Genomic DNA, 12593 nt, shown 5'->3' with positions numbered 1-12593 from the left:
GCAGCGCCAAGAGCCTACGCTTACCCAGATATCTGATATCTCTCCATACCTAGAGTCGTAGTAACAGCCAGGACAATCCCCCAGACATACTCGCTTCCTCGCCGCTATCCTCGTCTCCCTCCCCTCCTCTCCTCCTGCGCAGCAATGACTTCCTTCAGGCTCAGGACGCCCTGCTCCTCCGCCAATATCGGCCCCGGCTTCGATGTGATCGGTCTAGCCCTCTCCCTCTACCTGGAGCTCCGCGTCACGATCGACACCTCCAAGTCATCCTCGCAGCACCCCCTCAATTGCGTGGTCACCTATGAGGACCAGAGCGGGAGCACGGAAGAAATTAGCCTGAACCCCGAGGTCAACCTGATCACTCGTGTAGCCCTCTACGTGCTGCGATGCCACAACCAGCGCGCCTTTCCCGTCGAGACCCATGTCCACATCGTGAACCCCATTCCGCTCGGGCGCGGCCTGGGCTCGTCCGGTACCGCCGTCGTGGCCGGTGTCATGCTGGGCAATGAAGTCGGCCGTCTGGGGTTGAGTAAAGATCGGTTGCTCGATTACTGTTTGATGATTGGTAGGTTCTTTTCTATTCCTGTCTTTTTCTTACATGTTTATACATTTATTGCTACCATAATGGAAAAGAGGGAAAGAAAATATATTGTACTTGTTAGACAATCAAAAGGTGCCTTGCTAAATATCATCTTCCATTTTTCGTCGTCTTCCAGAACGGCATCCGGACAATGTGGCCGCATCGCTGTTCGGAGGCTTCGTGGGAACCTACCTCAACGAGCTCAAACCCGAGGATGTGGCTCGGATAGAGATCCCGCTGAGCGAAGTCCTCCCTGCTCCCGCCGGCGGCATCGACACCGGCAAGAGACCGCCTGAGCCGCCCCTGGGCATCGGCCACTACAGGAAGTTCAAATGGGCCAAGGAGATCAAGGCCATCGCCATCATCCCCGACTTTGTCGTTCCCACCGCCAACGCTCGAGACGTCTTGCCTAAGATGTACAGCAGAGCGGATGTCGTAAGTCTCCAGCCCTTCCTTTCCCGCTCCTAGCACCTAGAAACTGAACACATTATCACCCCAGATCTTCAATCTGCAACGTGCCGCCCTCCTTCCTGCCGCCCTGGGGACCTCTCCTCCTGATCCAGACACGATCTACCTAGCCATGCAGGACAAGGTCCACCAGCCATACCGGCAAACACTGATCCCGGGCCTGACGGAGATCCTGCAGTCCATGTCCCCAAGCACGCAGCCGGGTCTGTTAGGCATCTGTCTTTCTGGCGCGGGCCCTACCATCCTGGCCCTCGCGACAGACCACTTCGAAGAGATTGCGAACCGCATCATCGCACGGTTCGAGTCCCAGAAGATCGTGTGCCAGTGGAAGCTGCTGGAACCAGCGGAGGAGGGGACCACGGTGCAGTGGGACTGAAATAAATAAAAAAGAATAATTTTATCCAGTTGAACTGACTGGTCGATTGATATATGCATTATGATGACCCGGTGTCATCTACCGGCGTTTCAAAAGCACTCGAAAGAGAGAAGGGGCGCTATACTCTAACCAATGTCGTTTTTCGACTTCCGTCCAAGAACAGATAGATACCTGTTGGGATACTGTTACTTCCTCTGTTTTCCCTGTACGTTTTTTTTTTTCGAGAGGGGCGTTACATAAAACAAAAAAAAGAAGAAAAGGGTTTTCATCAGTTGCTTGCCTTGTGTGCTGTGTACATGTACATCCCTTTATCATAACGGTCTGCGGGAAGATACCTCTTATGGGTTTCTGATAGGAGCATAAGGAAGAAAAGTTAGAGGCATGGCAACTACTGCGGAACGTGAAAGAGAGAGAGCAGATAGAGGCTATTAGAACGGGAATTCGGCTATGGTATGCTTGATGACCCGACCAATTCTAGTCCCGAAAGTTCTCTGGGAGATACCGACTTAGGTTAAAATATAAATACATCGATGTCATTCATGTACAGATATGTCTCTCTCCATTATCCAGCTAGTTTATGGTCCTCGTCACATTAAATTAACAAGAAAAAGAAAATTACAGTTCGTTAAGACATCAAGCCTGTCTGCCTGTTCAATCGGATTAAAAATATACAAGTACATCCCTCCCTTTTCTTCCGTCCCCCTCAAACTCTGCCTGCAAATAGCCGCCTTAGAATAGGGTTCGGTTCTGAATTAGCTCCAAGCGCTCACCGCTCCTTTCCTTCTACTGCCTTCATAGCCGCTTTCCCTTGATCCCCTCGAAAGTCCCACACTCCGGGGGTTCCCCTCGGATTCTTCTGCTCCGCCTAGTCGGCTCGGCAGGAGCTTTTCTCTTTCTACTTCGAGACCGACCCGGTACCCAGCTGCCTTGACTTGCTCCCGCCAGCGGCTGCGTGACTGGGCCAGGATCTGTGATCTCAACTGGATTCCCCCCCGGCTGGCTTGGGGCCTGACCTACAACATTCTGCCGGCTTGTCTCCTCCGCGCCTGCCTCGGCGTTCTCAACTGGACTTCCCGGGTAGACTGGGATGTCGTACAAATCGACACTGGGAGATTCATCCAAGTCTTCCTGTTCAGCATCGGGCATATAGGACAGGTCTGGTGTGGGCTCGTGCGTGCGCTCCCGCCTGCGGCGGCGGCGGGAGGTCGGGATCGACGAGGGAGGTGGGGAAGTCCGCCGCCTCTTGATGGGCCTGCAGTTCGATGGTTGCGGATCATGGACTGCTTGGCTGGTCCTCCTGATCTCCGGATTAGCATTATTGTCATCGTCCCCGGTGAGATCCACAACGGCAACGGCCCGGCCAGTGATGGGGTCGATTTCGGCGGTTGGGGAGACTGGCTCTTGTTTTACGACGATATCAGGGCTTCTGGGTTGGCGGACTGTCTGCTCGCCCTTCACTTCTATGGAAGGACTGCGGTGGTCATCAACGCATAGAGTGTTCTCTGGATGTTGAGGCCGTCTTTCCTCTTCCGCATTCGAGGAGGGAAGCTCGATCTCCTCTTCTCCTTCTGTCTGTACACGGGGCCCGTCTGCCTCGGGCTTCTCACTCGCGTCCGTCGTAGAGCTTATCTCAGAGCCATCCTGTAACTCTTTGAATATCAGAATCAGGCCCGACCAAATAAATTCGAGTCATTGGGTGCACAAACTTCTTCTTCACTTTGGCCTTGTCCCTGATCCTCATGTTCATCAGCAGCAGGCGTGGTATCTCCTGTACAGAATGGGGTGTCAATCTTCTGGAATTTCCATACCGGAGCCTAACTCACTTCCCAATCCGAATCTCGCCAGGGCCGACGTGAATAACTCTATAGCACGGTTTCGAGAATTCGGAGAAAGCCGCCTTCTCCCTGGTGGATTTTGACTGCTTTTGTCGTCGTGCTCGCTGGATGCCATTGCCTGTTTCCAGCCACTGTATATTAATTCCTCGAGGGATAATTGTATAAGAAAGTGGGGCGATAGTATATTATGGAGATGATAGAAACCACAATCGAGTCTTCTGAGGTCTGGTAGAGGATATCTTGAAGATGGAAGTAGCTGACAGAACTAACAGCTACCCAGGGAGTAGTTGTTAGAAATTAATATTCCAGATTGCAGTATACTCTTCTCAAGACGATAATTCAGGTATTGAGGAAAAAGCAAATACGCAATGCACTTTTTTGGGGAATCCAGGAGTTCAAGAATGGGAGAGAACAATAAAGAAGAGCGAAGCGAGATAATAATCCCTTTGTCCTCGAGTAAAAAGATCTCTATTTAGGATCAAAGCCCTTGGTCGTATATTCGAGAGGAAGAGTATTTGTATATACAATAGAGGAAGGCGGGAATCTAAAAGGGCCACAATGGCTATTGTCATTTTGTTTGATACTATATGAAATCAGCGGATTTCAACTGAATTAGTATATATAAAATAGAGGTTCAATTGAATAGTTCCTTCCAATAGAAAGGCAGGCACATAATCAATGGAAAGGGCATTAGAAAGAAAGAGAAAATTATTGATGAATGCCTGTGGTGCTATTAATGGCTGGCACGTCATATAAATGTCGAGACGATGAATGGGAAGACAAAAAAAGGCGTTCCACTGTCTTCATGATTATAACAATCAGGCTGGTTTCTTTGTGCGTATCCTTTTACTCGTGAATGATATTAATATTAATGTATACAGAGACGAACAAATAATTTATCTCATTGAAATAGGAAGAAAAAAAGAAAAGCCTTTCAAGAGATTGGAAATATTAGGTACCTAAGTACCTGATAAGCTAAGTGATAGTAGGAGGTAGGTACCATAGCTTTGTTTCACAGACATGTGATCTAGATTGTTTCGGCCACTCCGCTCCACTCCATCGATCAGCGGCAACCAAACAGGACACGCGAGCTGCAGGAGACTTGACGACCTCGAGCAGCCCGCAAAACATCGAAAAAGACAGTCTCTGTCCTGAACTTAAAAAGTCTTCCGCTATGGATGACCTACTTGCGCCGCTCCAGGATGTCTTTGAAGGCCAGATAGTAAGCCCGCCTTCCGCTGTCGAGCTCCTGCCCCTAGCGAGTACTGACCTACCCGCTTGCGACAGGACTTCCACGGCCAGCGCATCGCAGAGATCCTCTACACCACGCTTCTTGTACTTTCTGGGGTAAGTCATCTTTTCGCCGGAGCTCTGGAATACAGACTAACGACGCTGCTTCTTGACAGGCTGTTGCGTTCGTCGTCGGATACCTCTACGAAGACATCTTCTTGACATTATGGATCGGGCTGGCGGGCACGGCCTTGACTGCACTTGTTGTTATTCCTCCTTGGCCTATATTCAATAAACATCCAGAGAAATGGTTTGCACCTGCCGGTGCAAAGGTCGGGGGGACGGGAATCGTGGTGGATGGGGTTAAAATTGGATGATATAGCCATGTGGCCTAACTGTGACCTCATGCATTTACATGGCCGTAGCGACATCCGTCCTGGCTTATTATAAGCATCAAGAAGCGTGTTTTTATTTATGTATTGCAGGCACCATAAACAAAGCCTGCCGCGCTGACTGAATTCGCCCTAACGCCGCCCCGAAAAACCTAGTCCTGTCTGCCTCGAAGGGATTTTCCCAAGAGGATTACATTATTGCCATGAGAGATGTAAAACGAGATGTGGACTACATTTCTGTGTTCGCGCAGCTTGTAACCGGTACTAGCCGCTTGTTGCTGGTCCACTCCCGGCCATGATCCCCGTCCTGAAAACACATGTCTACCGGCCGTACTTCTGGAACTCCCAATCTCTGTTGTCCAGAGGGCAGACCTGGCGAGTCTTCAACCATCTCGATATGCAGTGGAAGTGGAATGCATGCTGCGGGGTTTAACGTGTCAGCATAGGTGGGAGCCGGGAGACAGGAACACAAGGTATGCAGGAACTCACATTGCAGATTCCCCACGCAACTGTGCACTCTTCGGTTGTAGATGAACCCTGGTTCGCCTGGCACTCGATGCCTACAAACGGCAGATTAGTTGGAGCACCGAACGATCAAAAAACCTGGGGAACATACAGAGATCCATGATATGGTTACGGCAGATAGCACAGTTATCAACGACGATATCCCAGGCCCACAGAGCGACCGCATTCCACTAGCAGACGCTGCAGTCAGCGAAAGATCATACGATCCCTAGTCGGCCGAAGACGCACTTTCTTGACTTCAAACTTCTTCTTTCCATCAGCCCCACCCTCTGAGGTGCCGGCCTTCGATGTCTTGGATGCGGCCTTCGCCTTGGCTGGAGCGCCGGCGGCGGCGTCCTTCATCTCTACATCAGCCATCGTGACTTGCTCGGCTGTCAGTCACAGGTGTAATCGGTCGGAAATGAGAAGGAAAGATGGCGTTGTCTGTCTTGAGGCCTAGCAGTCGTGTGAACTATTGACGTGAGAAGGGACCCGCTGGACAAGGCTGAAATAGGAAGATGGATGAGATGCAGCGGGAGCTATGGAATGGCGTACCTTTTTCAGGAAAAGTAGACCAGAGTCCGCTGTCTTGCACCACGACACAAAGGGAGGCAACTAGGCAATCAAGAGGCCGTCCGAGCTGCCGACTGCTGGGTCTCCAATATTCAGATTCCACACGAGTTGCCCGGGCGGGGAGTCGTGTTTGGCGGTGTTTGCTCTCCTCCGCCATGTTTGTGGCTGCGGCGGCGTGGCAAGCTGCCAGACAGGCGGTTAGTCATCCATCGCCCACACCCCACCCAATCTGGAGGCTCCCCCAGCCTTCAACTCTCAGCCAGCTCCGACCTCCATCAATGACTACTCCCATACTACTCTCTACTGCTCACCCCTTGCGATCTCCAATCTAGACATGAGTATGCTCCGGAGACCCCTCCCCCTTTTCCTGTTCTCTCCATCTGCCTTGACGACTACGCGAGCTCTCTTTGAACTGGCCAGCTCTTTCCCTCCGACGCGCTGAGCGAGACACATCACCACCGCCTTCCCAACGTCCTGACTCCGGTCTATACCCTGCTCTGTTTCTCGCGTTGAAGCCTCGTTTGCCCACCGCTGAGCGGTATTGTGATCCATTCTTGTTCTGACTCTTCTATTCATATCCCTTTGCTGTCGCTTTTCTTATTTCTTTATCTTTACTATCTACAAGGCTGCCTATTTATTAAGCCGAACTCGTCGACATGTCGACTCAACCCCCTCTGACGCCCAAGGGGCCGCGAAACCCCCGACGTCAACAGAAAAAGAATACTACTCCTTATTCTCAGACAAAATCAGCTCTCCTTACAACCCCTCCATCATCGCCGCCTAGGACCTTGAGTCCTGGGGGAAAGGCTGCCGACTCTTCCAACAACAATGCCAATGGGGGAACATCTAAAAAGAAGAATAACGGACGGTCGGCGAAGAAGCCACGGGATGTTTCCAAAGCTTCCCCAGCTCCGAACGGGGCCAATGGCCATCGTTACACATCTTCGCAACCGAACATTGCCTCACCTTCTCAGACAAAAGATAGCCCTCACTATGCGGGACCGACGTTCCACGCATCCCCGGCACCATCTGCACTGCCAATCCCGAGCTTCTTCTCCAAGTCAGTACCTGATTCAGACCTTGCCCCGGGATTAGAGTTAGACAGTGGTTCTCCGGAGATCAACCCTGCTACCGAAAGCACGCCATCAAAACCGAAAGGGCGTGCTATTTTCAGTGACGAAGGAAGAGAATCATCGCCGCTGGATTTTCTTTTCAAAGCTGCTGTTGAGGCCAGAGAGTCGAAATATAAACGTGACTCTGAAACTCAGAATGGAATAGGCTCTCCACCTTACACTGATTCAAAGGCTTATCTGGCTCACCGCAAACCGGACGGCTCAGCAGGCGGCATCTTCCCGCTTGAACTCGAGGGCTCCGAACCGCAAATGATGCCCATTGGCCCAGCGTTCGCTACTCCTTACAAGGATCGGATGAACGCCCTACGGTCTGCTAGCTCCCCCTCTCAACCGACGACAGACCTCGATGAGCATCAGCGAAAAGCCAAGACTGAAGCGCTCAAGAACCTGCTGCTCAACCCCCGTCCTCAGCGCCCGGCGTCCGCTTCTCCTTCCTTACGGGATCAACCAAATGTGTTCAACAGTCGTCCCAGTCCCAATACGAAGCATCATGCTGTTCCGCTACGAACCAGTTCGGGTCCCCCGACCCCCGTCTCCTCTGGCATACAACGTCCTCAGAATCAGCAAACTGCCAGCTACGATCCTAGAAATGGCGTACATCATCAATACATGTCTCCCCTCTCCGACGTTCACAAATTTCATACTCCTTCATCCGCATTAAGGCAGGAGATCTCTGCGTCAGGTCCTGTCAGCTCCGCAGAGCTGCCTGCAGGTTCACCCCATGTAACTCGCATATCATCTATCCAAGCAAGCTTCCACGATCATCGAGCGGCTCCGCCCGGGTATGAATCCCCGGTAGCTCAACGAGCGGCACTACCACGAGATGTCCCTGGCGGTTTCTCATCTCCTAGTTCCAAGGAACTAGACATAAAAAGGATGGAGGATGATCTACGGAGGATCTTGAAGCTTGATATTGCCGGTGGTATTCATTCTAACGGCGTACAAAGCTCCCTCGCTTGATTGTACAAGGAGTTTTCTGCTCACGTGTTCCAATATACAAAGCGTTGCCTCTCCGCAGAATTCTAGCGTTGCGGCATCTATGTCTCTTTAAATGATTCAGACCATCTTTACGGTGATAAAGCCGGAACCTTTTCCTCTTTCCTTGCCTTTTTTTGTCTTTTTTCATCTGCCCATCATTCTTTTCCTCCCGTTTGTCGTTACCTTCTTCAACATCCATATTATCTCGGCGCTCGATTCTGATATGGGCAGGACAATGTGGTTTGTGTTCCTGGTTGTTCGGTGATGGGTTAGTGGCATGGCTGTATGGCTGTTTGGATCGGGGCTCTATCAGGCTTTCTTGGTGTATTCGTCTTGCATCTAGCCTGGAGTCTGGTGCCTTTGAAGTGTTCTCCGAGGCCGGCAGTTTGTAATGGGTTTTCTAATGCCTTGCCAAGAGACATCCATACATCCACGTTTGCTTGATGTCCAACATTAGTCGCTACCCTTTTGCCATTCATTACCCTGCGTTGGGTTTTCATTCGACTCCTTTCTGGGGGACTGCTGCGGAGAATACGCGTGCAGTGTACAAGGGATTATCTTGATGTCCTTTTGGCGTACATGCATTGTATTCCTGCCTTTCCTTATTTTCTCATTAGTCATCCGAAATGGCTTGCCATCGATGCCGAGCGATATTAGCTCTGGTTACCTAGATAATTCTAAAGATCACATTCGTTTGGCAATAGTGCTCTTTGCATGGAGTTCTAAACGTGAACAGTCTTAAAAGGACACTTGATTCTCATTGCGGTAAGAGTATGTCGGTTGGACAGATATTGCCTAAGATGATCCCCCCGGTCTATCAAGACATCTATCAAGCTCTAAACTGCTATCGGCTCATGCACGTTCCTTCCTATGTGGGCTATGTCTGGATAATAGCTTTGACATGACAACATGGAACCAAGCTCAAATACCGATTGATCACCTCTCTCGTCCATCATATCCTGCGGATACTGGAAGTATCTCAAAGGACAGATGGAAAAGTCAGCCCCTAGGTCATACTGATAAATACAGCTCGGTGCACAGGACCTTCCAAGGGCCCATTATCAAAGCTCCTTTGTATTCATTTTGAGAAGCACTCTCTACTGCTTGGGGGATTCAGGTGAATTGTGCAAGCGGTATGAGATTGGGTGGGGCTAGTCTTAAATTTTAGGGTTCAGAGATAAGCTGCATCCTGGTATGCATGAAACAGCCATGTTCTTATTGTCCTCCTTGGAGGAGATTGCCTGCGTGACCCCTGGTTCGGGGAAATGGGCGATCGATCTGAAGCTTGAGAAGGCGAGCCTTAAACACTATGAGTGTCATCAAGGTTCCAGCAAAGTGGAGTCCACGAATATCGGTTCACGTTGCTGATAAAGCATCTGAATTAACTATGTATTCTGGTACACATAGATGATATCTAAATACTCTGGAGTTACCCCCATATTGGGCTTGGCAGTCAATCCAGCTAGCCACACCCCTTCAAAGGTATTCCGCAGCATGCCTTGGAAAACTTTTGTGACCTACCGAGCAGAAATCTGCGGTCACCCCGTCGACTGCCCTTCTCGTTTTAGTAGGTGAGCAACGCCGCCCTGAAGTCGCGCGGTCGGGGTGAGTGGCGGGCGAGGGTGATCGTTGTGCGACCATCACGCGACGATAGCAGTTAGTATAGGGCTGGCCTCACATTCCCATACTGTAGCTCCCGTTGGTGGTGTTCCGATTGCCATATGTTCGGTATATACGGCTCCATGAATACGACTTGCAGAAGCTAACGGTAGTGACAAGGCTCTCAAGGATGGTAAACCAGCGAACCCTGCAACTGATGAAGTGCCACAGATTCTGGTGCAGGAGATCTTACAATACCAAGACGATCCGAATTTGGAAAGTTACAGGGGATTTACAGCGAGTATTGAGAAGACCACTTTGCGCATCAGAATGGCAACTATGTCTCGATCTTACTTGAAGCAGCTTTGTCTTTTCCCACTGTTCCTTTCCGACAGCTCCCTCTCCTTGCAGATGTGTCTTGAGAGAGCCATGACGTGGGCCCGGGCCATCTTTGGTTGAGAACTTCTATGTGTTGAGGACGCCCGTGGGCCAAGAAAATGGTCCCGTGGCTCAGTTGGTTAGAGTGCGGTGCTGATATAATATCAGGGGAAGAACCCAGTGAACGCTTTAACTTTTGGCATTCCAAGTCCTTTGATCTCCGGGAACCTAGCGACCGACGCGAGGCGCTAAGGTTAATTGTCGGGATTATTAGATATCTCGCTGCACGGACATAAACGAAATACGCATATATGCGGCAACGCTTACTGGGCGAGAAGGAAATTTTTCGTATCCTATGGAGTTTATATGTGATGCCTTGTTACAAAAGTATACCCTATCTTCCCTTCTCCGCTTTCCATCGATATACCCTGGATGCTGAAATTAGGATGGCTCAGCTTTTTGAAGGAAGTCAAGAATTGCAATCTTGCAGCAGGAGTTGGTGGCAACTGATAATCATGTGATGCCATCCAGGCGTGCCTTCCACGAACACCACTTCTAGGTGATCTTGTCCCTCAGCTACCATACACAGCATGTTCATGGAAGAGATCCCTTGCATGGAGAGCCCGTGCTAAGGCAGGATGAGGTTCCAATCAATTTCAGATGACTGGGCGAAAGTGGAAATCTTCAGCCCGTCAGGACAGTCTGACCTCGACAACCCAAACTTAGCTGTCTCTGCTTCGTCCTGGGATGTGGAGCACTTGCAAGCTTTGACGTTGACGCACTTTGACATGATGCGTTTGATCGAATGATCCCGGATAAATTCATCCCGGATGATAATCATGAGAGTATGTAAAATTTCTTAAAGTGATGCTTGCTCAGTACTGATGTTGCTTGTCAGTTTTCACAGAATTGAAAGCGGAACTCACCAAAATATCTGATGAAGATGTCAAGGAATTCTTTGCAAAGTTGAAGGCAGTCAAAACAAACCTCTTTTATAACATGTTCTTCGAGTTGGCTCAAGTCACTGCGTCACATGCTGCTCGTATACACGGGACAGCGGCGGCAGAGGAGGAGTCCAGTGGTAAGAGCAAGTGCAGCGCGTCTTCCGACAAGGACAAACCTGAGCAGGTGTCCAGAGAATGCATACACAAGTTCATGAAGACTCTTGTCCCCTACTTTGATCCGATCAAATTCCAAGGGGTGAGACACTATCTTCTACTGTATGTCTGCCCAAGCCAACCCTGACATATATCAGCTAATCGTTCTTAGGTTCTCTAATGACCCTTTCCTTCCAGTTGGGCACAAACAGTCAAATAACTACTAAAGCAGACAGTTGCCCCCACTCGACAAGGGGAGTACAGCAATTCAAACCGAATTGGAGATGTGCCAATAGTGTCAGTTGAAGTGAGTGTGTTCCTTGATAGAATGAAGTATTACCCTCATCGGGACTGACCTTGGATAGGCAAAGAGGAGATTTGCTGGGGGGATATAGTGTGGCACAGCGGAGGATGAGCAATTTGTGGCCGGTCTCCTTGCTTGAGAGGTTGCCGAAATGCTTGCGCAGGCATTTGCTCAGATAAAGTATGTCAGCAGCGCCTTGAGATCTCAGAAAGCTTCTGTGATCTTGATACATAGATCTCAAATCCGGTTGATAGCCACACATATGTCCGCAAATTACCTGAGATATGTGAGAACCCCATCCATGCCTCCCACCGAAAGCCTCTTTGTCAGACGCTCGATGCCAATTCGATTTGATGAGGAGGGGAGAGTCGGTGCTCTGCGGATGTTATTAGCGCTGTTTGGTTACCTTCTCAGTGGGGAAGCTGAGGTTGCTGTGTTGCGACACGTTCATCAATTTTCATAATATGTAAGGCTTTGTCCTTTCCCCTTTCCTTGTTTTCTCGTGTTTTATATGGCTGTCATGTATAAATATTCTTCGCAGTTTAATGTTCGCGAAAGGTTATGTCCCAGTTATGTTTTCCTGATGAGTGATGGACATGCAAATGAGTTGCTCATGGTTTGCATATCCTCTCCACTCCTTCCTAGCTTGTCTTTAACTGCCCGCGCTGGATAATATCTCGTTCAGTGCGATCTGATTGGTTGGTCGGACAAGAGGATTTTCACATGCTCTCCAAATGCTCTTCTGAAGAAAAACGCGATTCCAAGTGAGTTTCAATCATTGCCAGCGGGCTGGTATTCTACGCGCCGATATTCGCCTTATGTCGAAATAGGTCATCAAGAATGAAAGCCTATGATGGCACAGGTGTGTTTGAGGAAAATCAGAGCAGTGTTAAGCTGCACTCCATAATGCTGTACGATTTTTAAGTCACTGCAATGTCCCATTTGTGTCATAATTACTATCACTCCTTATTGGTTTGTAACTGCCATTCAAGCTGGTTTGCATTGTCGGGCATTGAGGTTTCAGGTTGATCATCAAGGGACATGTCCAGTCAAGCAAAGACACTCAGGGCGGACTATTTGGATTTATTGTTGCTCACCTAGATATGAAATTAGTATGCTTAGACGATAATGGCAATCCAAGTGTTT

General features: G+C 49.6%; 8 protein-coding genes across 8 annotated transcripts; 4 read left to right on the top strand and 4 right to left on the bottom strand.

The window, feature by feature from the left end:
* Window positions 1–144: 144 nt before the first annotated feature.
* On the top strand, window positions 145–1424 carry VTN00DRAFT_1010 (uncharacterized protein; the record flags this gene model as incomplete). Its single annotated transcript, XM_069426719.1, has 3 exons — window positions 145–565; window positions 717–1015; window positions 1080–1424. 3 exons carry the CDS (start codon window positions 145–147, stop codon window positions 1422–1424), a joined length of 1065 nt encoding a protein of 354 aa, XP_069291712.1.
* Window positions 1425–2216: 792 nt separating this feature from the next.
* VTN00DRAFT_1009 (uncharacterized protein) lies at window positions 2217–3374 on the bottom strand (the record flags this gene model as incomplete). The annotated part of the gene is made up of 3 exons (XM_069426707.1): window positions 2217–3065; window positions 3131–3192; window positions 3248–3374. 3 exons carry the CDS (start codon window positions 3372–3374, stop codon window positions 2217–2219), a joined length of 1038 nt encoding a protein of 345 aa, XP_069291711.1.
* Window positions 3375–4433: 1059 nt separating this feature from the next.
* VTN00DRAFT_1008 (uncharacterized protein) lies at window positions 4434–4866 on the top strand (the record flags this gene model as incomplete). Its single annotated transcript, XM_069426696.1, has 3 exons — window positions 4434–4481; window positions 4547–4606; window positions 4666–4866. The coding sequence occupies 3 exons, from the start codon at window positions 4434–4436 to the stop codon at window positions 4864–4866; spliced, it is 309 nt and encodes a 102-aa protein (XP_069291710.1).
* Window positions 4867–5202: 336 nt separating this feature from the next.
* On the bottom strand, window positions 5203–5763 carry VTN00DRAFT_1007 (uncharacterized protein; the record flags this gene model as incomplete). The annotated part of the gene is made up of 4 exons (XM_069426685.1): window positions 5203–5301; window positions 5371–5441; window positions 5498–5576; window positions 5635–5763. 4 exons carry the CDS (start codon window positions 5761–5763, stop codon window positions 5203–5205), a joined length of 378 nt encoding a protein of 125 aa, XP_069291709.1.
* A 17-nt stretch (window positions 5764–5780) lies between these two features.
* VTN00DRAFT_1006 (uncharacterized protein) lies at window positions 5781–6115 on the bottom strand (the record flags this gene model as incomplete). The annotated part of the gene is made up of 2 exons (XM_069426674.1): window positions 5781–5857; window positions 5941–6115. The coding sequence occupies 2 exons, from the start codon at window positions 6113–6115 to the stop codon at window positions 5781–5783; spliced, it is 252 nt and encodes an 83-aa protein (XP_069291708.1).
* Window positions 6116–6614: 499 nt separating this feature from the next.
* VTN00DRAFT_1005 (uncharacterized protein) lies at window positions 6615–8051 on the top strand (the record flags this gene model as incomplete). The annotated part of the gene is made up of 1 exon (XM_069426663.1): window positions 6615–8051. One exon carries the CDS (start codon window positions 6615–6617, stop codon window positions 8049–8051), a length of 1437 nt encoding a protein of 478 aa, XP_069291707.1.
* Window positions 8052–8338: 287 nt separating this feature from the next.
* Window positions 8339–8569, bottom strand: VTN00DRAFT_1004 (uncharacterized protein; the record flags this gene model as incomplete). The annotated part of the gene is made up of 1 exon (XM_069426652.1): window positions 8339–8569. The coding sequence occupies one exon, from the start codon at window positions 8567–8569 to the stop codon at window positions 8339–8341; it is 231 nt and encodes a 76-aa protein (XP_069291706.1).
* A 2282-nt stretch (window positions 8570–10851) lies between these two features.
* Window positions 10852–11538, top strand: VTN00DRAFT_1003 (uncharacterized protein; the record flags this gene model as incomplete). The annotated part of the gene is made up of 5 exons (XM_069426641.1): window positions 10852–10891; window positions 10945–11266; window positions 11316–11354; window positions 11408–11450; window positions 11509–11538. The coding sequence occupies 5 exons, from the start codon at window positions 10852–10854 to the stop codon at window positions 11536–11538; spliced, it is 474 nt and encodes a 157-aa protein (XP_069291705.1).
* Window positions 11539–12593: the final 1055 nt, after the last annotated feature.

This window comes from Thermoascus crustaceus, assembly GCF_041956765.1.
Source record: "Thermoascus crustaceus strain CBS 181.67 unplaced genomic scaffold VTN00scaffold_1, whole genome shotgun sequence".
Classification (NCBI taxonomy): Eukaryota; Fungi; Ascomycota; class Eurotiomycetes; order Eurotiales; family Thermoascaceae; genus Thermoascus; species Thermoascus crustaceus.
The sequence above is the reverse complement of the archived record's forward strand: the minus strand, read 5'-3'. Positions and strand labels throughout refer to the sequence as shown.